Consider the following 27,500-nt stretch of genomic DNA (forward strand, 5'->3'; position numbering starts at 1 on the left):
ACTCTGTCATTCCACTTAATGTAATACCTCACAGAGCTAAAAGCACTCTGTCATTCCACTTAATGTAATGCCTCACAGAGCTAAAAGCACTCTGTCATTCCACTTAATGTAATACCTCACAGAGCTAAAAGCATTCTGTCATTCCACTTAATGTAATACCTCACAGAGCTAAAAGCACTCTGTCATTCCACTTAATGTAATGCCTCACAGAGCTAAAAGCACTCTGTCATTCCACTTAATGTAATACCTCACAGAGCTAAAAGCACTCTGTCATTCCACTTAATGTAATACCTCACAGAGCTAAAAGCATTCTGTCATTCCACTTAATGTAATACCTCACAGAGCTAAAAGCACTCTGTCATTCCACTTAATGTAATACCTCACAGAGCTAAAAGCACTCTGTCATTCCACTTAATGTAATACCTCACAGAGCTAAAAGCACTCTGTCATTCCACTTAATGTAATACCTCACAGAGCTAAAAGCACTCTGTCATTCCACTTAATGTAATACCTCACAGAGCTAAAAGCACTCTGTCATTCCACTTAATGTAATACCTCACAGAGCTAAAAGCACTCTGTCATTCCACTTAATGTAATGCCTCACAGAGCTAAAAGCACTCTGTCATTCCACTTAATGTAATGCCTCACAGAGCTAAAAGCACTCTGTCATTCCACTTAATGTAATACCTCACAGAGCTAAAAGCACTCTGTCATTCCACTTAATGTAATACCTCACAGAGCTAAAAGCACTCTGTCATTCCACTTAATGTAATGCCTCACAGAGCTAAAAGCACTCTGTCATTCCACTTAGTGTAATACCTCACAGAGCTAAAAGCACTCTGTCATTCCACTTAATGTAATGCCTCACAGAGCTAAAAGCACTCTGTCATTCCACTTAATGTAATACCTCACAGAGCTAAAAGCATTCTGCATTCTATTTCAAATGCATCCAAAAAAAAAAAAAAAAAAAAAAAAAAAAAATTATTTATTCTGCAAATAGTAGGAAGACATAACTCTACCAAAGAGAACTAAAAGCATTTTGCATTCTGCTAAATGAAATCCAATCTTACTTTTTTCCCCCCTACCATCCTCCACATTTCAATGGTATAACTCCCATGCCACCAGGTTTGTCTGTCACACAGTCTCACTACCACCAAGAGGGATCCATCGATATCAGGCTGCCAAGAGGCCGCTTTCTAGAAGAGACCCTGCACTGCCACTGAGTGACTACAGCATTCAGCAGGGCCTGTTCTGATTTGACATATGCAGGACACCACCTACAAAGCCCCCCAGTTGACAATAACTGATGTAAAGTCCTGGAGCCAGACTGAGTGAGCATCCCATCCCCTACAGAGTGGAGACCGCCACCACCACATCCCCTCCAACAACTGTCCCCCATGATTCAGGCTGACACCAAACACCTTGACAAGACACTCCTAACCAAGGACGGAAGTCGAAGGGGACCAGAACTGAGATCATCATGTGAGCCCAGCATGAAAGGCCACAGAATCTGGGACAATCTTTTTCTCCACTGATGATGAACAAACTTCCCCCCCCCCCCTTTTTTAACCAGACATAGCCACATAAACTCTCCCTAAAAGAGCTACAAAAGCCTTATGCGCTCTACTCGTAATGAAAAAATAATGACTGACTACTTTCTTATCCCAATGATAGCCACACAGAATCTCTGAGCTGCTGACATCAGCATGCTGACAGACTTTTTTTTTTTTTAAATGGACGCAGCCAGTGAATGCACAGAACGGCCAAGGTTTAGAACAGTGATAAAAGATGTAAAAAGAAATGCTGTGTCTCACCCGTAAGTCCGAATGGCGCTGGTTGCAGAGGTAAGTGCTGGGCTTGTGGAAGATGTACAATGTTCTGGAAAGTGGGAAGTAAAAAATTAAAAAAAAATTTTTTTTTAATGTTGTTAGTTGTTGTAGGGGAGAGTGGTGGGGGCGGGGGTGTGGGTGGTGGTGGTGGCAGGGGAAGAGTTCACAGTATCTCTACCGACATGCACAAAGAAATGAGCCAGCAAATGAAACACAGTGAGTTCCATCTTTTTTTCTCTCTAGTATTTCAGACATAGGAAGGTCAGAAGAGGGATCGCTTGCATTGTCCGCTTTTGAAATTCACCATGGGCATGTGTACACATGTGCACAGACACACACACACACCATCCTTGTGTGAAAATTTTGTTGTTGTTGTTGTTGAATCACACACATATGCATATGCACATAAACATACATAATCCACACACAATGCAACACATGCAAAACAGACAGACACACACACACACACACCCCAACCAAGTATGTATGCATATATATATATGAATTAAACACAACAAACAACACAAACACAGACATATGCAAACACTCTATCAAAACAGCAACAGATAAGCCCCCCTCCCACACCCCCCCACAACACCCCCACTCCACCCCCACATACAAAACACATCCCCCACACAACCCACCCCTGTCCCCCTAGCCTCCACACACAAACAACACACACCCCTCACCTCACTCCACCCCCACACCCCCACCTCTCCCACCCAACACACACACACACAAAAAAAAACCCCAAACAATGACCACCCCCTACCTGAAGCAGACGGAGATCTGATCAAAGTCCATCCATCTCTTCTTCTGTTTGGGTTCCTCCACCTGACCCTCCTCCCCGCCATGCAACCCCCCCAGCTCCGGCTCCACCTCCTCCTCTCCCCCCTCTCCGTTCATGGTCAGCACCGACTCCTGACCCATGCCACCGTTCACCACTTGGTGGCCGTCTGACGGGGGTGGGGACGTTTTGTTGTCGGCTGGGTAGGAGACGGTAAACAACTTGATTTGTTGTATCTTGTTGTGTGTGCTTGGTTGTTGTTTGTTTTGTTTTGTTTGTTGTTGTTGTTGCTGTTGTGTGTGTGTGTGTGTGTGTGTGTGTGTGTGTGTGTGTGTGTGCGCGCGGTTGTCTCTGTGTGTCTTGTAAATCAGTCTGCCTGTGTGTGTGTGTGTGTATGTGTTTGTGTGTTGTGTTGTTTTGTATTTTGTCACAACATATTTCTCTGTGTAAAAGTTGGTCTGATGATAAAGAATTTCAAAGCACAGATATAGTGCTTGGAATTATCTTATTTAAATGTTTACGCCCAATCTCCTAATACAACTGGAATGTCAAATTACAAGGCACTGTCCGAACTGAGTTTGGACAAAATAGCAAAGAGCTTTTTTCTGGAAGTGATAAAAAATGAAAGAAAAAAAAAAGAACACATAAAGAAAATAAATAATAATAATAATATGATAATAATAAAAATAATAATAATGACAAATCTACATGCTCAGGTAACAGCAGATGCAAAGTGTTGATCTTTTTTTTCTTAATATTCAAAAGAATACAGTTATCAGAAATGCTTTTAACCTCTTGACTGCCTCAAAACAAGTATGTTTGTCAGTGGAGGGCTGTCACCTCACTGAGGTAACACAGAGCTCACAGATCAGAATACAAAAGTCACCACTGTTTATTTAGAATCCTTCCTCTAGGGATTTGCTTTTCATTTTGTCCAGCAAAATCAAACTACAAGAAAGTAATCACCGCCCTTCAAAACACACGCCACACCGATCCGGTTTCACCAAGGTTCAGAGGTCAAGGGGGTCACAGAAATGCCCCAGAAGGTGCGTCAGAGGAGCCAGAAATACCTTTCTCTTTCGGCTTGTCCTTCTTGTCCTCTGTTTCGTCTCGCTTGGAGTTGCGGGAATCGGTTCTCTTCCCAGACCGTGCGCGCTCCGCTTTAGCCGATCCCGTCTTCCCGGCACGGCGCTCAGTGGCCTGAGGAAACAGGGCAGTGGACATGACTTCACTGCCACACAACCTAAAAGGCTAAGGAACCTTTTTCTTTTCTTTTTTTTTTCAAACCTTTTATTCTTTTTTTTTTTTTTTTGCATTTACATTTTTCACATCAATACAGAAGACATATACATAAAAAGTAAATACGCATCATGAATATATCAACTGCATTATCAACATTTTATGTATCAACGTAGTAGAACGCTAACTATATGTCCTTAGCAGATACATATATTAGAGGTTCATGTGTATACAGATCTGAAGAAGGACATATTCAAATATGAAAAAAAATCAAATAAATAAATAAATGAATAAATAAAGAAAAGATACATAAATAAAGGAAGAAGAGAGGAAAAGAAATGACAGAGAAAAAAAGAAATAAAAATAAAAATATCGGACCTTTAACCTTTTGTCTTTTTACCATGACAGGATCATACTGTGAAGCCATGCCAGCGTCTCACATTTCCTGCTTTCATCCTCTCATCTTCTTTTGTCACCTTTTTATTTTTTCTTGCGTCTTAGCATGTTGTATGTTGTGTATCACGAATCAAAATGAAATAAGCTTAACTGATTCACATGTTCTTTTGTCACCTTGTTAATTTTTTGTGCGCCTTAGTATGCTGAATGTGTATCATGAATCAAAATGAATTTTGCTTAACCAGTTCAGTGCCAGAGTTTTGTTAAAAAAAAAAAAGTGCTCTCCCCTTGCCAGGGAATTTTGAGGATTCAGGGGTAATCAATCACAAAAAATTCTAGCACAAAAGCTATGAGTGATACAAAAAGAAAGTAAACGTTTTTGTGACGAAAAATGAGTGGAGATTCTGCTTCTGGGCTTTTTTTTCCCAATTAGGTTGATTGTAGATAACTGTTCATGCATGTTAAGTCCAGATAATAATTTTGTGCAACAAAAAAGTCTATTTCCACCTCTACATAATGACATCCATAAAGAAAAGAAACAAAATACAGCTAGAAATAGCAAGCCTATTGTCAGATTATACCTGTAGAAGAAATTTAAACAGGCTACAAGTTTATAAAAAACAAATCACAGCTCATGCAGACATGTAAGTAAATCACTGTCCCAACAATGACAAAGGTAAGTAAAGTCAACATGAAAGGTCAATCACGGTCTCAGAAACTGAGCTGGCAAGCTTTCTGACAGCAAAGAGCATTTGCAAGTGACAGGGTGAAGCTCTTTGATGACATTCACTCCTTTCAAGTTGCATGTGGGCTGATAAAGTGTCTGCTGTGCATCCGGCTTGCCACTTCTTCAAACAAGTCATCCAGCTGATTCAGCGGGAAAAAAAAGCGTTAAAAACAAAAAGCACATGTTTCAGGTCCAGTGCAGGTTCAACCCTGACTTTTGTGAAAATCGTGGAGCATTGGTGGTTGTTGATTTCCTACAGTCTGCACTGAAATGTGAGTACACTCTTCCCAAAAGCCACGCCCCCGTCACGAAGTCTGGCTGGCATTCGATCTATCGTCTTAGATCACTCCTCTCCTTCTCCTCCCCTTCTTCCAACGCTTGCTGCGCGTTTTCTGTCAGTCATAGCCACTTGTTCAAAAACGCGGTCTGACTGGATGGACGGACTGAATTACCATCAAAAGCGCTGTCAGTTTCATCACTTTCGTTGTCAATCACCTTCATTTTCAAACCAATCCTCAGACAAGAGAGAAAGCAGTCCATAATCACGAGTGGAGCTTTCAGGATTATGTAAATCTGCTGACTGTGACTATTTGCTTTACTGGACACAGTTTTCAATGCCTTTTTTTTTTGCACATGATGCAACCCCCTTTTCCATGTGCATATCACATGGTCAGTTAGCTAATTATTATTGAGTAGAAAGGAGTCTTCTACCTGATGTATGTTCATTTAAATAGTATTTTTATAATCCAGACACGTCAAACTAACTGTTCAGAGTCTGTTTATGTGAATTGAACCAAACTCCAATGAAGGAAAAATCGGAACATAAGCAGGACGTCAGTGGACGTCTTATAGGCAGTATGGCAATACTTTTTGTAGGACGTCAGCTGACGTCTTATAGGCAGTATGGCAACACTTTTTGTAGGACATCAGCTGACGTCTTATAGGCACTCTACTGGTTAACTGATTTACATGTTCTTTTGTCACCTTTTTATTTTTTCTTGTGTCTTGGTATGTTGTATGTTTGTTGTGTATCAACGAATCAAAATGAATTTAGCTTAATGAGTCTTATACATTATGACATGTCCATTTATTATTTACTAGATTAAAAATAAATCAATAAATAAACAAATATAAACACGGTGTGGTCCAATGTTTACCTGCCCTGTACTTTCGCCACCTTCAACGGAACGTTCTCGCTTGGCTGACACTTTGCGCTTGGGGGACAGGGTGGCCTTGCCCTTCTGGCCCGACAGACCGCCTTCCTCCGCTGACTGTCAGTACACCAGTCACCACACAATGTTACATGTAAAAAAACAAAAAAAACCAAAAAAACAAACCTTCTACCATCTCTGAAGTAAATGGATCATTTTGATTATCTTGTGCCTGTGGTGTGTGTGTGTGTGTGTGTGTGTGTGTGTGTGTGTGTGTGTCTGTTGGTGTGTTTTGTGTGTGTGTGTGTGTGTGTGTGTTTGTGTGTACGTGTACGAGTGTGCGTGTGTGTGTGTGTGCATGTGGGTGGGGGGTTGGGGGGGGGGGGGGGTATGTGTGTGTGAGAGTGCTTGCACATGTGTGAATGTGAGTGTGTGAGTGTGTGTGTGTGTGTGTGCAATTCTTTGTAGGGGAACACGTACAGTAGCTACACAGCATCAACTGCACTATGTGGCACACAACAACGATGCAAACCACACTGATCCAACACACTTCTTCATGTTCTCAGTCTAGCTTCGGTCACTGCTGAATATTTGTTATAATGTTAACACACAACAACGATGCAAAACCACACTGATCCAACACACTTCTTCGTGTTCTTAGTCTAGCTTAGGTCACTGCTGAATATTTGTTATAATGTTAACACACAACAACGATGCAAACCACACTGATCCAACACACTTCTTCATGTTCTTAGTCCAGCTTCGGTCACTGCTGAATATTTGTTATAATGTTAACACACAACAACGATGCAAACCACACTGATCCAACACACTTCTTCATGTTCTTAGTCTAGCTTCGGTCACTGCTGAATATTTGTTATAATGTTAACACACAACAACGATGCAAACCACACTGATCCAACACACTTCTTCATGTTCTTAGTCTAGCTTCGGTCACTGCTGAATATTTGTTATAATGTTAACACACAACAACGATGCAAACCACACTGATCCAACACACTTCTTCGTGTTCTTAGTCTAGCTTCGGTCACTGCTGAATATTTGTTATAATGTTAACACACAACAACGATGCAAACCACACTGATCCAACACACTTCTTCGTGTTCTTAGTCTAGCTTAGGTCACTGCTGAATATTTGTTATAATGTTAAATGTCTTATTCACTGAAATCAAGTTTCATTCTTTTGTTGTTCACACCTTCATTTTGTTCATTTTCCAGTAACTCACAAAGTCACTCTTCCCTTCACAACTGTGGGTTTTTGACAATCTTCTTCTTTTCCATCAGTTTGGTGAAAAGTCATTGGCAGGAGGGTGGGGGTGGGGCAGTTTGGGTGGGTGGGGGTGGGGGGCGGGACACGGAACAACTGTTCAACCCAAATTCTTCCAGGTTTTATGATCGGTTGTGTGTCAGTGTCTGAGCCTCAAGCTGTGAATGTGACAATCCACAACGCACCAAAATGCTATGTGTGCTTTGCCATGGTAGTGACTGAGCACTCTTCTGCCTTCTGTGGCAGACTGCAGTTACAAGGTGGTGAATAACACTGATGACAGCAGCCAACAAACTGCTTCCACACATACACACACATTCAAACACACACTCACCCCTACACACACATACACTCACCCCCCCCCCCCCTTCCACCCCACACACACCTCCCAAACTCACTCCTACACACACACACTCACACACTCATCCCCCCCCCCCCCTTCCCCCCCAAACACTCTCTCAAACACACACACACTCAAACACGCACACGCACGTACATACACACACTCACACACACACTCAAACACACAGACACACACACACACATGTACACACACATACACACTCAAACACACAGATACACACAAACAGACACACATGTACACACACACTCAAACACACAGATACACACACACACACACACACACACACACACACACACACACACCTCCTTCACCGTCTCCTCCAAAGTCAGCACGTCAGGCTCATGGGGAGGGGCAGGAGGCGCTTCGGCCTTGACCTTCTCCGCTTCCGCAGCATCCTCGTCCGTCTCCTCGATAATTTCCACAGTGCTCGTGCCAGGCCTGGACCGTGTGCACCCCCGCTCAAGAGAGGACCTGGGGCGGTTCCTGCCAGAGCAACGTGTACCAGTGTTAACAGCTTCCAAACTTCACCCCCCCCCTTGCTGGCATTTACCCCTAAGGGTTATTCTGGACCAGCCTGGAATCACCCCCTGTATTGTATTGTATTGTATCATAATGTATTGTATTGTATTATATTGTATTGTATTGTATCATAATGTATTGTATTGTATTGTATCATAATGTATTGTATTGTATCATAATGTATTGTATTGTATTGTATTGTATCATAATGTATTGTATTGTATTATATTGTATTACTATTTTTGTCCCCCCCATGCCCCCCCCTCACCCCCCTCCCACTGAAAAAGGAGCATGACTGTCTACAAGGCAGGGGGTAAAAGTGGTCATACATGTAAAAGCCCACTCGTGTATGCGGGTGAATACGGAAGTCGCAGCCCATGAATGAAGAAAAAGAAGATGATGATGATCTATTAAACAGGGGTGGGTGGGGGTTCAAATCAACTAAGGGAAGTTGGTTCTGACTTGCTGAAGTTTATCTCTCGGGCTCCTACTGACACCTGAGCTAGCCAGATTTTACCCTGGGGCAAAAACCAATAGGGGTATGAACATGCTGCCACATTTCTTCCTCTTCTTCTTCGTCTTCTTCTCCTCCTCCTTCTGTGTTTGTGGGTTGCAACTCCCACCTTCATTACTGTGCATAAGAGAGCTTTTTATTATGCATGATTATTTTTCATCTCACCAAGCAAGCAGCCATACTCCCATTTTCAAGGGTGTGCATGCTGGGTATATATTCTGGTTTCCAGAACCCACCAAAACACTGACATGGGTCATGAGATTCTTGAGGTGAACACATTGGATCCTCTGCATGCATATATACACAGAAAGGGGTTCTTCAGGCACCAACAACAGCACATCTGCACAACTGTCGACCTGGCTGATGGGAAAAGTCTCCACCCTTGCTGGCCACTCTGCTACAGCACCCATCACACCTGCCAGTTACTTTCTCATTTTGTAAAGAACGAACGAACAAACAAACAAAGTTTTTTTCTTGAGGGAAGTGGAATAAGCAAACATGTCCTCTTTTTTTGTCATCATCCAGCCCTCAGGGCAAAGAGAAAATGAAAATGAATCAAAAATATTCACAAAGTAATAAAGAGATGTAGAAGTAAGGACATGTCATTCACATACACATTTCAACATGCACATGTACACAATGCTGATACAACATGCACATGTACACAATGCTGATACAACATGCACATGTACACAATGCTGATACAACATGCACATGTACACAATGCTGATACAACATGCACATGTACACAATGCTGATACAACATGCACATGTACACAATGCTGATACAACATGCACATGTACACAATGCTGATACAAACTTCATGTTATGAAGATGCAAATAACAACAAAAAAAAACAACAAAAAAAAAACAAACAAACAAAAAAAACACACAGAAACAAACAAAATCAAAACAAACAAAAAACGAAGTATGTAGGACAGTGATTAAGGTTGTATATATTAAGTATTGCAACAGTGGTTAGACATACAACTAAACTATATGTGTATTCAATCAAATCAAATCAAATCAAAATCAAGTAGGATTCTTGACACCTTTGTCCATAAGGTGTGTATGGGTTGTTTTTTGTTTCTGTTTCTTTGTTTTAATTACTGAATGCTTTTCTGTACATCAAAAACGGATGAAAGATTACTCTATAAAACAGCCTCCTCCTGACTAAATAAATGAGACTGGATTTAAAGAGCGGGCATGTGACCCAAAACAATAACTGACAGTTTCTCCTCGATCCCCAATACATAGGCAAGTCCTCACCTGCAATGAAAGAAAATGAACAGAAAACATAATGAAACAAAACAGAATAAAATAAATAGAATTTATGGTCATAATTCAGCCACTCACGTGTCGGTGGGGATGGGCACGGGGCTGACCTTGTAGTTGACAAAAGGGGAGCTGATCTCCACACACTGAATCTCCTTGGGAGGCTCCGGTGCAGCTGTTCAACACGCACAAGCATGCGCACACACACACACACACACACACACACACACACACGTTGTAATTTCACTGGCTGAATAGTCAGTTCATTCTATTTTGTCTATATTCTTTCTTATGCTAATAGAGGAGAGAGGAACAGGGAAAGTAGTGATGATTTAAGGCATGGGTGTGGGTGGGGAAGGTGATGGATTTTCGTCTAAAATCACAATTGTGGATAGACGTTCAAGGAAAGAACGAACAAACACACACGTACAAACACACACACTCTCTCTGTCTCACTTACTCACCCCCCCACACACACACATTCCCGGATGCACACACACATACATACAAACACACACACACACAAGCAAACACACACACATATACACACACACATTCACTATCACTCACACAACATACACGCACACACACACACACACACACACACACATACACACACTCACACACAAACATGCACACACACACACATCAACCACAGCTGTGTCACTCTTTTGATCATTAACACATGCTACATTTCATGCAGACCAGGATATTTAACCCCCACATCCCCACACCTCCCTCTCACCACGTCTCCTCCACTCCCCCAAACTCCACTAGACCTTGACTGGCATTCTGGGCGCTAGTCTTTCAGATGAAACGAGAAACTGAGGTCCTGTGTGCGGCATGCACTAAGTGCATGTAAAAGAACCCACAGCAAGGATCACAAGCACTCTGCTGTTGTTCAAGGCCTGCTCACTGACTGGGGTCGTCTGTTACACAGTCCTCAATGGTTTTCCATTTTATTCTTCACCTTGCAAGCGTCGGTTCCCCCATGTCAATGTAAATGCTTGAAGGAAAAAAGCACTGCACCGACATAAAGAACGTCTACTATGTGAAAAGATTTTATGCAATTTATCTTTCAATATGTTTATTATTATGCCTGTCCACACGGTTTTTTGAAATATTCTTGTACCCCTTTGGACCGAACACGTAAAAAAATCAAACCACAATCACACATCAAAACACAGCAGCATTACTTTTCGGCTCATCCGTGGGAGGCTCCTTCTTTTTGCGTGGCCGAATCAGCTTCCAGGCGGGGATGACCTCAGGGGGCGGCGGGGGCTCCAGAGGGCACGACCTGGTCTGGGTGATGCACACGGGGTGGGGGTACATGTGGGACAGGCCGTTCTGACGCAACCGCTCGCTGGCGTCCGCCTGACCACACGCAAATACAACAAACGTAAGTTCAGGTCAGTTCATGTTCAGTTCAGTTCCTCAAAGAGGCGTCACTGCCTTCAGACAAATCCATACACGCTGAACTACATCCCCTAAGCAGATGCCTGACCAGCAGCTCAACCCAACGCACTTAGAACTTAAGGTTATGTGAACACAAAAGTGTAGAAGTAGTGTAGAAGTACCTGGGTGGTAGATAAAACCTTGGTGGAGTGGACTATCATGACATTTCTCCTCATAAAGATTCCTTCAAGTGTAAAGCGTTGTGACTGTATGAAAGGGAAAGTGAGTCTGGACAAGTGGGGGATGAAAACTAATCACAGGAGAACTGACTGAGGAGACCAAAACAGAAGGAAGTACAGGCAGTGAGCAGAATTCCCAAACTTTCCCTTTCATACCAGTACCAAAACCAAATTCATACCAGTCCAACACAATACATCAAACATGGAACTCAAATACTCACATCAGATCAAGCTAAGTCTCAGACAACTCTTAACACATGTGTAATGGTAAAATATTCAGTGAAACTGTCCATGAAAACAGAACATTCAGACAAAGAACTTTGCATATTTATAAGAATATTACTTGGAATACATTTAGAAACAGTGTATTAATCGAAAACTGATGTAGCCGGGTTGGCTACGATCTTCGTTGGGCCAGCTTAGCAGACGATTTTTGTGACTCGCCGAAGGTTACCAAGGAAGTTGTAAATCGGTCACAAGTTATCTCCCTTTACAGGGAACCGTATGATGATTTTCATCAATTTGTTAAATTATAAACACTTCCTTATAGATGAGATTATAGTTTTGTGTTATGGAACTTCAGAACGATCATACTTCTCAACTGTAATGATATCATTTGGCCAGAAAGCCTATAACTTTTTAAAACTAATATTTATGTGAATGAGTTTTGGCGCGATCTTCGAAATCCACTCAGTTGAAACATACAAAATACCTTCGTTTTCTATAAATCGATATAGTTACCGTGGAATTTAGAATGTGCATTAAAATGTAAATGATTAAGCCTTCTTCTCGTGTACTGCTTTCCGTGTACACCTAAGTTATAGGCATGCGATGGTACGAAATGTCTGACGGCATTTCGGCGCCACAAAACTATCTCTTCTTCAAGCCATTGGAATTCGTCAGTGCCGATTTGAGCAAAATACGTTTTTACAATACCTACACATTTTTATATCGTGTCTTGCAGATGTTTGCATTTCTGTTATCAATCTGATTAGTATCGTGCATGTACAATTGTGTTGTAGTTGGTTTAAACGAAGTATTTCATTGTCGATCACAAGTGCCAAAAGCACCGCCAAGCGGTGCCGACACGGGAGCTATCCGCTGAGTTTTCTCTTGAATTTTTACATAAAAAATCTTTACTCTAGAAGCAGATTTTATAGATGATTTTTATATAGTTGGAAATTCAGGATGTTCAGTTACTTAATTGTTACAATTATATTACATATCGCGACGTATTAATTGTTGTAATGTACAAAAATGATACATGAACTCGTTAAAAGCTCGTTCATTCAGTGACTCTTTTTATTTACAGTTTTTAACTACATTATTTTTGTAGAAAATGGTTTAGCTTAAGAAAATGCTCGTCTCTTGTAGTTTTGTGTGATATATAATATGTCTATGTTAGTTCCCCGAGCCGAAAGTCAGAAGCCGCTAAATTTGGTCAAACAAACACAAGCTTGGCCCCTCAAGGCTCGCGGAGGGCCGGTTTCGTGAGTCGCTTCGCGGCGCTGGCTTTGCGGTTCGGCGGAACAGAATATAAGGAGTGAGCGAGTGCCAGACATAGAGAGAACTCTCCTGGTCTGGAAGAATGAAAGAATAAAAGAAGAAAACCAGCGCACTGCCTTCCCGAGTCTACCTTGCCTGGCTGCGGCTCTCTTCTGCAAACACCTTCTACCTGTCTTCACCTTCTCCAACACCACCTTACCACCCCGTCACAACTGGCGCTGCGAGCAGGATAAGGAGAAGACAGAGAGAAGAGAGTGCAGCAGGTACTTCAAGTCCACGCAGAAGTAACGTCGCCCATCAACATGGCCCAATCCGACTTCCTGCCCAAACTCCCGACGTTCTCCGGTGAGGAAACCGGCAGGGAAGTTGATGACTTCATCTGGGAGGCCCGACTGATCCTCCATCTGCAGCCCCTGGATGACGCGACAGCCTCTCTCTGGCTGATCTCAGCCCTTGCAGGCAGAGCTCGCCAGCAGATTGTCAGGCTGCCGGCGACAGAAGTGGACACGCCAGCCAAAATCCTAACACTACTCGAGGAGAACTGGGGAGAGCAGCGTGACACCACAGACCTTGCCACTGCCTTCTTCACTAGGCAGCAGCAGTCCAAGGAGACGATTGCAGTGTACGCGTCCCATCTTCGGTACCTCTGGACCAAGGTCAACAAGGCTGAAGATGGGATGATGCAGGTGCCAGCGACCATTCTCCGCGACTCCTTCGCCAGAGGTCTTCAGCCAGCTGCACTCAGGCGCGATGTCAGGCGCTTCATCAGAGACCACCCTGACACCACCTTCGAGGCGGCGAAGAAGGAGGCCCAGCGATGGCTGAGGGAGGACAGCGATGCTGATGACAGTCACAACGCCACTGTTGCCTGCCTACAGGCCCAGCTGGCTACATTGACGGCTGAAGTAAACAGTTTGCGACAACAGCAGCAGCAGTTCCCCATGCCAGCACACCGCCCACATCCTCCAGGACCAGCACATCATCCTCGCTGCTGTGCTGCTGACCGGGCCCCAGACCCTCCACACTGTGTCTGGTGTCAGCGGTCTGGCCACACTGAAGACCAGTGTCGGCACAAGCAGCGCTATATGAAGAATGCCAGGCGACAGAAAGCTGACCACCAGACTCCAATGGCAGTCAACAACCAGTGTGTTGTCACCAAACACACTGGGCAATCTGGGTCATTGCCAGCTGCTCCAGCTCCAAACCAGCGACGCAGGAGACGCCGACGCAGACGGAAGCGCCACAGCACCACACCTGATGCTGTGATCCCACAGGTGTCACCTTCACCTGTACTCAACCTCACACAGCTGAGAGGCAGCCAACGACTACCACCTGCTGTCACGCCGACTGACCTGTCCCAACGGTCCTGCCATGTCAACAAAGTGTCAGACTCTGATACTGACACTGACAGTGGGGTGTGCCTGTTCAGTCCCATGCCAGGGCCCAGGACATCAGCCCTGCAGGCAGCACCAGAGCCGCCTCCACTACCACCAGCTCCCACCCCTAGGCGATCTCTACGCCTGACGACGAAGCCAGTAACATGGTACACATCTGGTGTTCCTTACGTTGGTCAGTGACTTTGCTTAGTTGCTGTCTCACTTGAAATTTGAGGAGACAAGATAGGTTAATGATGGACAATGTGTGGGACTGATTGTTCTCTTGTTTTTTTGTTTGTTTGTTTTTTGTCATTGAGCAGTTGAAATTTTTCAAAGATTGACTTTTTCCCCCAAGCAAAGCTGTTGAATGCTCACTCATTTTGTTTGATCAAAGATTGATTTTTCCCCCAAGCAAAGCTGTTGAATGCTCACTCATTTTTGGTTGATAATTGCATCAAATTGTATTGTTGAAATTGTCCACTGAATTGCAAATATGTTTTATTGGTGCTAATGAGTTGGTCAAAAAGAAGAGACAGACAGAGAAAAAATGACTCAAAGGAAACGTTTGTTAAAAAATGACAACTCCTTTCTAGTCTTCGTTGGGCCCGCGCTTCAGGTACTTCATCCTGAGGAATTTTGTTTCAGGTTCTCTCTAGTCAATACGGATGTGAAGCTGATGAAAAGGAATTATATGTTTATACAACTATTTTCCCACAGTCAGTGTATAACATGCCGATATACATTTCAGACAATTAACATTGTTGGGGCTTATTTTGTTATATTGGGAACACTGTTAATACAACAGCTCCCCTTATAACCTGTACTGGTTTTGGCTTTGGGGGTTTGCATTTTAAATAACGCCCCTCAAGAGCATTTGACTAGAGTCTACCCACTGGATTGCCGTGTGCATTTTAAACACATACTGAACTTTAAGGGCTACATTTAAAATGATGCCCCTTTAAGAATTCAGTGTGGGCAAACCGTTTTGCCCTGACGTGGGTTATACATTTTGTGAAAATCTGACTCTGAGGGTTCACGCTCAAGATAACGTTCCTCGAGGGTTACTGATTATTGTTTGAGATTTTAATGGATTTTGCATTTTTCCGATTTTTGGAACTCAGTGTCTTGGGATTTGCACTTAAGATAATGTTTTGTGTGTTCGTTGGTTTGAATGGATGTATTAGTGCATGATTTAGGCCCCCTTTTATGTAGTCATGAAAAGTGCCAGCGAGGACGCTGGTTGTAACAGAGTAGGGGGGGATGTAGCCGGGTTGGCTACGATCTTCGTTGGGCCAGCTTAGCAGACGATTTTTGTGACTCGCCGAAGGTTACCAAGGAAGTTGTAAATCGGTCACAAGTTATCTCCCTTTACAGGGAACCGTATGATGATTTTCATCAATTTGTTAAATTATAAACACTTCCTTATAGATGAGATTATAGTTTTGTGTTATGGAACTTCAGAACGATCATACTTCTCAACTGTAATGATATCATTTGGCCAGAAAGCCTATAACTTTTTAAAACTAATATTTATGTGAATGAGTTTTGGCGCGATCTTCGAAATCCACTCAGTTGAAACATACAAAATACCTTCGTTTTCTATAAATCGATATAGTTACCGTGGAATTTAGAATGTGCATTAAAATGTAAATGATTAAGCCTTCTTCTCGTGTACTGCTTTCCGTGTACACCTAAGTTATAGGCATGCGATGGTACGAAATGTCTGACGGCATTTCGGCGCCACAAAACTATCTCTTCTTCAAGCCATTGGAATTCGTCAGTGCCGATTTGAGCAAAATACGTTTTTACAATACCTACACATTTTTATATCGTGTCTTGCAGATGTTTGCATTTCTGTTATCAATCTGATTAGTATCGTGCATGTACAATTGTGTTGTAGTTGGTTTAAACGAAGTATTTCATTGTCGATCACAAGTGCCAAAAGCACCGCCAAGCGGTGCCGACACGGGAGCTATCCGCTGAGTTTTCTCTTGAATTTTTACATAAAAAATCTTTACTCTAGAAGCAGATTTTATAGATGATTTTTATATAGTTGGAAATTCAGGATGTTCAGTTACTTAATTGTTACAATTATATTACATATCGCGACGTATTAATTGTTGTAATGTACAAAAATGATACATGAACTCGTTAAAAGCTCGTTCATTCAGTGACTCTTTTTATTTACAGTTTTTAACTACATTATTTTTGTAGAAAATGGTTTAGCTTAAGAAAATGCTCGTCTCTTGTAGTTTTGTGTGATATATAATATGTCTATGTTAGTTCCCCGAGCCGAAAGTCAGAAGCCGCTAAATTTGGTCAAACAAACACAAGCTTGGCCCCTCAAGGCTCGCGGAGGGCCGGTTTCGTGAGTCGCTTCGCGGCGCTGGCTTTGCGGTTCGGCGGAACAGAATATAAGGAGTGAGCGAGTGCCAGACATAGAGAGAACTCTCCTGGTCTGGAAGAATGAAAGAATAAAAGAAGAAAACCAGCGCACTGCCTTCCCGAGTCTACCTTGCCTGGCTGCGGCTCTCTTCTGCAAACACCTTCTACCTGTCTTCACCTTCTCCAACACCACCTTACCACCCCGTCACACTGATATATTAAAAAAAACAAAAAAAACAACGAAACAAAACCACACACACAACAAAAACAAAAAAGGAGAAAAAAGAGAAAACAGAAGGAAAAAAGTTGTTTGGGTTTTTTTTGGTTTTTTGTCTGTTTTTTCTGTTTTTGCCAATGCAAAAGGCAAGTGAAAGCACAAAAAAAAAAAAAAAAAAAAAAGAAAAGAAGAAAAAACACAAAAAACCCATTGTGGTGCTCCCTGACCTGCATCCAACTCAGGCCACAAAGGAAAAAAACAAACAAAAACAAACAACAAAAAACCCACACACAAAAAACCCCACACAATACAGCCCAGTCCAACACAACAAAACACAATAAAACACAGTACAACACAACACAATAACCCAACACAACAAAACACAATAAAACACAGTACAACACAACACAGTTACATAGCATAGCAGCAACACAACACAATCACCAGGCCACTAACCATTTCACCCAGGGTGGACACTTTGACGGGGTATTTGGCCGTGCTTCCAAACGTGGCAAACACCACCACCTCCGGTTTCTCCGGAACCACCATCTCCTCCGTCATGCTCTTTTCCTCTGTTCACAGCAATGCATACATGCACATACACACAAACATACACATGCACACACACACACACACACACATACACACACACACATACACACACACGCACGTACACACACACACACACACATACACAAACACACAGGCAATTGTTTGTTTATTTTGGGGGATGGTACTTGTTGTTGTTTTTGTTTTGTCTTATTGTTGTTGTTTTTTTGTGGGGGTATCTATTGATCTATTTACTTGAAGTGATGTATGTCAGTCGTATCTGACTATGACTATTAGAACAGCAGAGGAGGCAACTGCTGTCGCAATTATCTGGGCCAGAATTTGATTATGATGGAGAGTGTCTTGTCCAAGTTACATCCCCACTCTCTCAGCCCAGAGGGTTTTAGGACAGTCAGCGTCTGGATGGTTCCCAACGGTCAATTAGCCCCCAAGGCTGCAGCACTGAGAGCTGGTGTAATCTCACCTCTTGAAGTTACTACTTAAAAATTATATGTCTTGTATGTATATATATATATATATATTGAATGAATGTGATTCTCATGCATTGCTTATGTGTTTTAAATCACTAATTAATTTCTCTTATATAAAGCACTCTGCAACAACTGTGGACAACCTATGTATCCGTATTCATCAACAAAAAATGAAACATGGCTGCTTACATTGCAGGGTAAAAACAGTCATATATGTAAAAACCCACTTCTACATATAAGTGAACGTGGGAGTTGCAGCCCATGAATGAAAAGACAAACAACTCCCAAAAACGTGTCTATTCAATGTGTATTGGAAAAATAATAAACCTACTCTATCTGACATACAACACATACACAAGAGGTTTGTTTTATTATGTTAAAAGTGCAATGCAATGGATACATACACCCTTATCAATGTGATTACTTTATATTATCATCAAAGTTGTCCATTGTGCAAAGCCTAAATTCTGACGCAACATTTTCTTGTTGCTGTTTCTTTCGCCTTTTATAATTTTGAGGGGTTTATATTTCAAAAAGATTATTATATGATAGAATATAAAAACATGTGTGGACAACTCACTGTTCTTGTCTTTGTCCTTGTCTTTGTCTTTGTCTTTCTTCTTGTCCTCCTTGCTGTCCTTCCCTCCTTTCTCTGAAAACACACATTGGTGCCAGTCGCAGGGAACTCTTTACCTTCAATAAGTAGACCCCACACAGGCTGCTCAGTGAGGAGAGTTTTATATTGACAATCAACACAAAAATTTTGAAGAAACAGCTCTACTCCTAACTCCACTTCCATCTCTCTCTCTCTCTCTCTCTCTCTATCCACCCCCTCTCTCTCCACCCCCCCCCTCCTCTCTCCCTCTCTCTCTCTCCTCCCCTCTCTCTCAACAGTTCTTTTCTTCACTTTAACTAATCATTGCATGGTGTTGTGGTATTAACCTGCTTTTTTTTTAAAAAAAAGGTGTTATTCTATACATTGAAGCACATACAAACACTATCAGACACATGCTCACATGCATGCATATGTTTGCACACACACACACACACACACACACACACACACACACTCATACACACAAACTCATACACATGCATACACACTCATACAGACAGGCACACACACACACACACACACACACACACACACACACACACACACACACACACACACCAGGACTTCATTATCAATCCAGTCAGCAAGAAGCAAAGGTACATAATTCTGCACCAGTTCTTTCCCTGGTCAGAGCAACTTTAATTTTTCAAAACAAATTCTGTTGTAACAACACACACACACACACACACACACATACACACACATTTACATGTAAGTATGACCAATAATAACATGACTTAATGTGGAAAGATATAAAACTTGATTACTACTGCTGCTACTACTACACACAAACAACATACATCCACACACAGTACCCTTGCTTAATAATAACAATGCCACTAAAAGACTAAAAGTGGAAAGATGAAAAAAACAATATTACTGCTGCTACTACTACTATCTACTACTACTACTACTGCAACAGAACACACACATCACAAACATGTTTTATAGTAACATCATTGAAAGTGGAAAAATATATAACTTAATATCACTCACACACACACACACACACACACACACACACGACACACATTTGTGCACATGCACACACACACACACACACACACACACACACACACTCTCATGCACACACACACACAAATATATGTCATCCTCTTCCACCAACACAGGTCAAAAACAAAATCATCAACACACGAGTCCTTTTCGTATAGTATGTTTCAACATAATAAACATCAGTGACAGTGTTAAACATCCAATCAGATACACAACAACAACAACAGAATAACAACAACCCAAAACATAAAATAAGCTCCCAAACAACAACAGTACAGAACTCACCACTCATTCAATGTAACAACAACAGGAACTCAAAAAACACTCAACACACGCAGTCTGGCTATTTCTCAAGTCTGGCTTTAAAAGCTTCCTCTAGTGGAGTGATGGCCTAGAGGTAACGCGTCCGCCTAGGAAGCGAGAGAATCTGAGCATCCTGGTTCGAATCACGGCTCAGCCGCTGATATTTTCTCCCCCTCCACTAGACCTTGAGTGGTGGTCTGGATGCTAGTCATTCGGATGAGACGATAAACTGAGGTCCCGTGTGCAGCATGCACTTAGCGCACGTAAAAGAACCCACAGCAACAAAAGAGTTGTTCCTGGCAAAATTCCGTAGAAAAGTCCACTTCGATAGGAAAAACAAATAAAACTGCACACAGGAAAAAATACAGAAAATGGGTGGCGCTGTAGTGTAGCGACGCGCTCTCCCTGGGGAGAGCAGCCCGAATTTCACACAGAGAAATCTGCTGTGATAAAAAGAAATACAATTACAATTACAATTAATTCCAAAATAGCTCTCCCCCTCCCCCCTCTCTCTCTAATCAGTTTCTCTAGGTTTCTTTTCTATTTACATACACATACTTTAAAGCTGTGTCTTTTAATATCCCCCAAGAACTAAGAGTTATGCATGCGTGTCAACGACTGGAGAGAGAGCACTTTGACTCCTCTGCACACACAAGATTCAGTGCCACAGAAATACCTTTATTATCATTAGGTAATACAGTATTATTAGTAATACAACTATTGTTATTACAATTATTATTCTTACTTCGATTATCATTATCATTATTACTAATATCAGAGTTACTGCATAATCAGTAAAAGGCAATTGCATACAAGATTCCTCTGTTACTTCATTCAGACAGTATAAAAAGAAATAGGTACAATTCAGGTTTCTTTCTGTCAACAAATTATCTAAAAGGTTTTTCATGCTACTAATAATACATGATATTATTAAAATAAAACGAAACACATCTGAAAAAAAATATAATCATATATAAAATTATACATACATTTATAAAAAAAATTTAAAAAAATTAAAGGAGATAAAAACAAATCAGAAACAGTGCACAGATGCCACACATAATCTGCAAGTGAAATAAATCTCTTTTTTTTTCCTTTTTTTTTAAAGGACAAATAAGAAAAAAAAGTTAAAAAAAAGAAAAAGAAAAAAAAAGGAAAGAAAAAGGCAAAAACAAAAACAAATGAAAAAGAAAGAAGCAAAGAAAGAGAAAAAGAGAAAGAGAGACAGACAGAAAGAGAGAAAGAGAGAGGGACAGAGAAAAGACAGAAACAAGAACAAGAAAGAAAGCAATGTAGAAAGAAAGAAAGAAAGAACAGGAGACATATCTGTCATGACATTGTTACCATGGGTGGGAGTGACAGAGTTTCATCAGAAAGAACAGAAGACATATCTGTCATGACACGGAGTGACAGAGTTTCATCAGAAAGAACAGAAGACATATCTGTCATGACACTGTTACCATGGGTGGGAGTGACAGAGTTTCATCAGAAAGAACAGAAGACATATCTGTCATGACACGGAGTGACAGAGTTTCATCAGAAAGAACAGAAGACATATCTGTCATGACACGGAGTGACAGAGTTTCATCAGAAAGAACAGAAGACATATCTGTCATGACACGGAGTGACAGAGTTTACACGGAGTGACAGAGTTTCATCAGAAAGAACAGAAGACATATCTGTCATGACACTGTTACCATGGGTGGGAGTGACAGAGTTTCATCAGAAAGAACAGGAGACATATCTGTCATGACACGGAGTGACAGAGTTTCATCAGAAAGAACAGAAGACATATCTGTCATGACACTGTTACCATGGGTGGGAGTGACACAGTTTCATCAGAAAGAACAGAAGACATATCTGTCATGACACTGTTACCATGGGTGGGAGTGACAGAGTTTCATCAGAAAGAACAGAAGACATATCTGTCATGACACTGTTACCATGGGTGGGAGTGACAGAGTTTCATCAGACTGAAAAGCTAATGCTGAACCCAAGGAAATGCAGGTGGAGGGGTGGAGAGGGGGAGGGGGGAGGGAGGGTGCAGGGTGTGTGTGGGGGGTGGGGGTGTGGAGGGGGGGCTGATAAAAAGAACCCACCAAAATGTCGATACGTAAATCCATACAACATAGATATACTATATACTCCCAACCATGCAACATAGGGAAGAAACAGAAAACACCAAAAGACGTGAGACAATATCCAGAGTCATAGCGAGTAAAAAATGTAAACCAACGTTTTGGGGGCTCCGGCTGAGGGGTCGTATCTGAAATACAATAATAATGATGATAACAATAATGATGATGATAATAATAATATTAATTCTCATGATGCAGACTGATTCTCACACCTCCCAGGCAAGGAAGCCCGTGACTTTTACGTTAAAAGAGTTATGCACACATATTAACAAACACTCATCAAGTACACCACGTGAGAAAGCCTGAGCATGCACAAACACGGAAACCGACACACACCCGCACACAAACAAACACAACCAGCAAACTGACACACACCCACACACGAACAAACACAACCAGCAAACCAACACACACCCACACACGAACAAACACAACCAGCAAACTGACACACACCCACACACGAACAAACACAACCAGCAAACTGACACACACCCACACACGAACAAACACAACCAGCAAACCAACACACACCCACACACGAACAAACACAACCAGCAAACCGACACACACCCACACACGAACAAACACAACCAGCAAACTGACACACACCCACACACGAACAAACACAACCAGCAAACCAACACACACCCACACACGAACAACAAGAACAAACACACAAACTGACAAACCCCCACACACGAACAAACACAACCAGCAAACCGACACACACCCACACACGAACAAACACAACCAGCAAACCAACACACACCCACACACGAACAAACACAACCAGCAAACTGACACACACCCACACACGAACAAACACAACCAGCAAACCAACACACACCCACACACGAACAAACACAACCAGCAAACCAACACACACCCACACACGAACAAACACAACCAGCAAACCAACACACACCCACACACAAACAAACACAACCAGCAAACCAACACACACCCACACACAAACAAACACAACCAGCAAACTGACACACACCCACACACGAACAAACACAACCAGCAAACCAACACACACCCACACACGAACAAACACAACCAGCAAACTAACACACACCCACACACGAACAAACACAACCAGCAAACCAACACACACCCACACACGAACAAACACAACCAGCAAACCAACACACACCCACACACAAACAAACACAACCAGCAAACTGACACACACCCACACACGAACAAACACAACCAGCAAACCAACACACACCCACACACGAACAAACACAACCAGCAAACCAACACACACCCACACACAAACAAACACAACCAGCAAACCAACACACACCCACACACAAACAAACACAACCAGCAAACCGACACACACCCACACACGAACAAACACAACCAGCAAACCGACACACACCCACACACGAACAAACACAACCAGCAAACCGACACACACCCACACACGAACAAACACAACCAGCAAACCAACACACACCCACACACGAACAAACACAACCAGCAAACCAACACACACCCACACACGAACAAACACAACCAGCAAACCAACACACACCCACACACGAACAAACACAACCAGCAAACCGACACACACCCACACACAAACAAACACAACCAGCAAACCAACACACACCCACACACGAACAAACGCAACCAGCAAACCAACACACACCCACACACGAACAAACACAACCAGCAAACCAACACACACCCACACACAAACAAACACAACCAGCAAACCGACACACACCCACACACGAACAAACACAACCAGCAAACCAACACACACCCACACACAAACAAACACAACCAGCAAACTGACACACACCCACACACGAACAAACACAACCAGCAAACCAACACACACCCACACACAAACAAACACAACCAGCAAACCAACACACACCCACACACGAACAAACACAACCAGCAAACCAACACACACCCACACACGAACAAACACAACCAGCAAACCGACACACACCCACACACGAACAAACACAACCAGCAAACCGACACACACCCACACACGAACAAACACAACCAGCAAACCGACACACACCCACACACGAACAAACACAACCAGCAAACTGACACACACCCACACACGAACAAACACAACCAGCAAACCGACACACACCCACACACGAACAAACACAACCAGCAAACTGACACACACCCACACACGAACAAACACAAGCAGCAAACCAACACACACCCACACACGAACAACAAGAACAAACACACAAACCGACACACACCCGCACACAAACAAACACAACCAGCAGAAGTCAAAGAAGCACAACAGTCGATAAGACAGCAGACCAAATGGAAGAGGTGTGTTTTGAGAGACTTAAAATTGAATACTGATTGCGGCTATCCACGTAACGGACTGAAAAGGAGCAGTCTGTTCCATCACACTGGGCAAAGAAAGGAGAAAAAAGCGCTGACCCTGGGATTTTTTTGTTCCCTTGAGGAAATGTCAGCAGTCTAGAATTCCTTGGGGAACTGTCAGCAATCTAGTAAATCATCAGCCAAGCTTGAAGATCCAGGAGTATCAGTCAGAAAGTATGTCAAAAAACTTACATGGTGCAAGCCATTCATTTAGACTTACTGAGCCCTATGCCTGAGTATTGCTCTGGCTTCAAAATTCTTCTAACAACATTTTTACATAAACCTTAAGGAAATGGAACAAGGCATACAAACACTTGCGCCTGTCTGTGACAAGGTGTAACTGCTACAGTCAATCTGATTGGTCCACACAATGCTGTTTCAATGTAAACACGCACGCGATTAGCTGAGCATCATCATGTGAGACCAAAGTTAGCAGTGACTGCCCTGGCCTTGTGATCGACAGGTCAAGAGCACCACAGTAATGCTATGACAGGAAAACATGTGACCATGCTATGTAGTCGAAAATCAACTTGTCAGAACAATATCCTGACGTTGGCGTAATGTCGGAACAAACTGTGATCAAGCATAACAAAATACGACAAAATCGTAACAGTTGGCATCTTTGAGAATGGCATGGAAGCCTGCAGAGGCTGTGATCTCCCCAGGGTTGAATGGGTTACTATGGATCACATCATCTGTTCACTGTAGTCTACAGGCAGCAATTCACAACTGCCGAAGCTGGTGTGGGTGACACTACCTGTTCACTATAAGTGTGGTGGAAACATAACCCAACTGCATGCAACTGCACATATATACATATGCACTTTAGCTGGATATGGCCAACAGGACCTACGCACTTCAGTTGCATGCACTATCAGTACATATGCACTTTAGCTTAATATGGCTAAAAGGGCATACGCACATAAGTTGCATGCACCTTTTCTCAGGCAACCTGATGGAAACAATGGGGTAGTGTGTGGCAGCCATACGCCTAAAAGACCATCACAAATAGCAGTCAATGAATGTAGAAGACAAAGATCAAGAAGAACTTTCCTTCCATCAAACACGCAACGAACATGCCAAAGGGCAAACGAAGCAATCATGCTGGCAAACTTACGATGCTTTGAGCCATGATCTGTTAGGTACAAAATGCCACAAGCATTGTTACTGTCGTCATGCCAACAAGCGAGCACAGCGCGAGGCCTACAGCTGAACAGCACAAAAACCACACACGCTTCAAACACTCACAGTTCTCAGCTGTACAGAACCCACACTTTGAGAATCACCCCATCTTTGAAATGCCTCAATCTACCTTTGGAAAACAATTCTTTCAACACTTCTAATGCCAGAACCTATCAACAACCAAATAATTGTTTTTTAATTACTTTGTCAAATTCTACCATTTTGGAATTGATTTTTCTCTGTGTTCTGTGGAACAAAGTCTGTTCACTGAAGGGATCACACATATAGAGAGTGCTTTGTATGTATGCATTCATATGTAATTACATGTGCATGAATGTGTGTGTGTTGTCTGATACAATTTTACATCTGATATCATCACCTCAGATTTTTCTATCGCTTTCTTATCACCTGATGAAGATTAAACTAGTCATTTGCTTACCATAGTGCATTTTGATCAATATACTTTTAAGTTTTGACTTTCTTCAAACCTTTTTTTCTGTATTTCTTCTTTTTCTTTCTTTTTTTTTGTTCAATATGGTCTGGTAAAGCAATGTCCATGACTGTTGTTGCAACAGCTTGTAAGATGTACACAGCTAATACAAATGCAATGGATCTTTTTACAAACAAAAAAAAGCTGGAAATTACTACATAACCCCACACCCTGTCCCCTCAACCCCACACCCTGTCCCCTCCCCCCAAAACACACACACCACTTCCTCCCCCCGCAACCCCAACACCCCCCTCTCCCCAAAAAAATGCAACAAAAGGAAAGCATGTGACCATGCTATGTAGTCGAAAAATAACTTGTCAGAACAATATTCTGACGTCGGCATAACGTTGGAACAAACTGTGATCAAGCATAACAAAATACGGCAAAATCGTAACAGTTGGCATCTTTGAGAATGGCATGGAAGCTTGCTGAGGCTGTGATCTCCCCAGGGTTGAATGGGTTACTATGGATCACATCATCTGTTCACTGTAGTCTACAGGCAGCAATTCACAACTGCTGAAGCTGGTGTGGGTGACACTACCTATTCACTACAAGAGTGGTGGAAAACAACCCTACTGCATGCAACTGCACATATATACATATGCACTTTAGCTGGAAATGGCCAACAGGTCCTACGCACTTCAGTTGCATGCACTATCAGTACAAACGCACTTTAGCTGGATATGGCTAACAGGACATGTCCACTTTATTTGCATAGACTATCAGTACATATGCACTTTAGCTTAATTTGGCTAAAAGGACATACACACTTAAGTTGCATGCACCTTTTCTCAGGCAACCTGATGGGAACAATGGGGTAGTGTGTGGCAGCCATACGCCTAAAAGACCATCACAAATACCAGTCAATGAATGTAGAAGACAAAGATCAAGAAGAACTTTCCTTCCATCAAACACGCAACGAACATGCCAAAGGGCAAACGAAGCAATCATGCTGGCAAACTTACGATGCTTTGAGCCATGATCTGTTAGGTACAAAATGCCACAAGCATTGTTACTGTCGCCATGCCAACAAGTGAGCACAGCATGAGGCCTACAGCTGAACAGCACAAAAACCACACACACTTCAAACACTCAGTTCTCAGCTGTACAGAACCCACACT

At 42.3% G+C, this 27,500-nt stretch overlaps 1 protein-coding gene across 17 annotated transcripts in view; it reads right to left on the bottom strand.

The window, feature by feature from the left end:
• The window catches only part of LOC143298341 (androglobin-like), a 225,790-nt gene that overhangs the window by 82,363 nt on the left and 115,927 nt on the right, over nt 1-27,500 (bottom strand). For 15 of the 17 annotated variants that reach the window (XM_076611201.1, XM_076611200.1, XM_076611198.1 and 12 more), the window contains 10 exons: nt 22,418-22,447; nt 18,829-18,900; nt 17,665-17,780; nt 11,287-11,464; nt 10,172-10,265; nt 8,084-8,264; nt 6,136-6,249; nt 3,687-3,816; nt 2,602-2,815; nt 1,815-1,878 (listed from right to left, as the gene is read on the bottom strand). In XM_076611201.1, coding sequence (XP_076467316.1) covers nt 1,815-1,878; nt 2,602-2,815; nt 3,687-3,816; nt 6,136-6,249; nt 8,084-8,264; nt 10,172-10,265; nt 11,287-11,464; nt 17,665-17,780; nt 18,829-18,900; nt 22,418-22,447 — 1,193 coding nt within the window. The remainder of the gene's footprint in view (nt 1-1,814; nt 1,879-2,601; nt 2,816-3,686; nt 3,817-6,135; nt 6,250-8,083; nt 8,265-10,171; nt 10,266-11,286; nt 11,465-17,664; nt 17,781-18,828; nt 18,901-22,417; nt 22,448-27,500) is intronic. The other 2 variants (XM_076611202.1, XM_076611205.1) reach the window with 1 other exon arrangement.

Source organism: Babylonia areolata, chromosome 23 (genome assembly GCF_041734735.1).
Source record: "Babylonia areolata isolate BAREFJ2019XMU chromosome 23, ASM4173473v1, whole genome shotgun sequence".
Classification (NCBI taxonomy): Eukaryota; Metazoa; Mollusca; class Gastropoda; order Neogastropoda; family Buccinidae; genus Babylonia; species Babylonia areolata.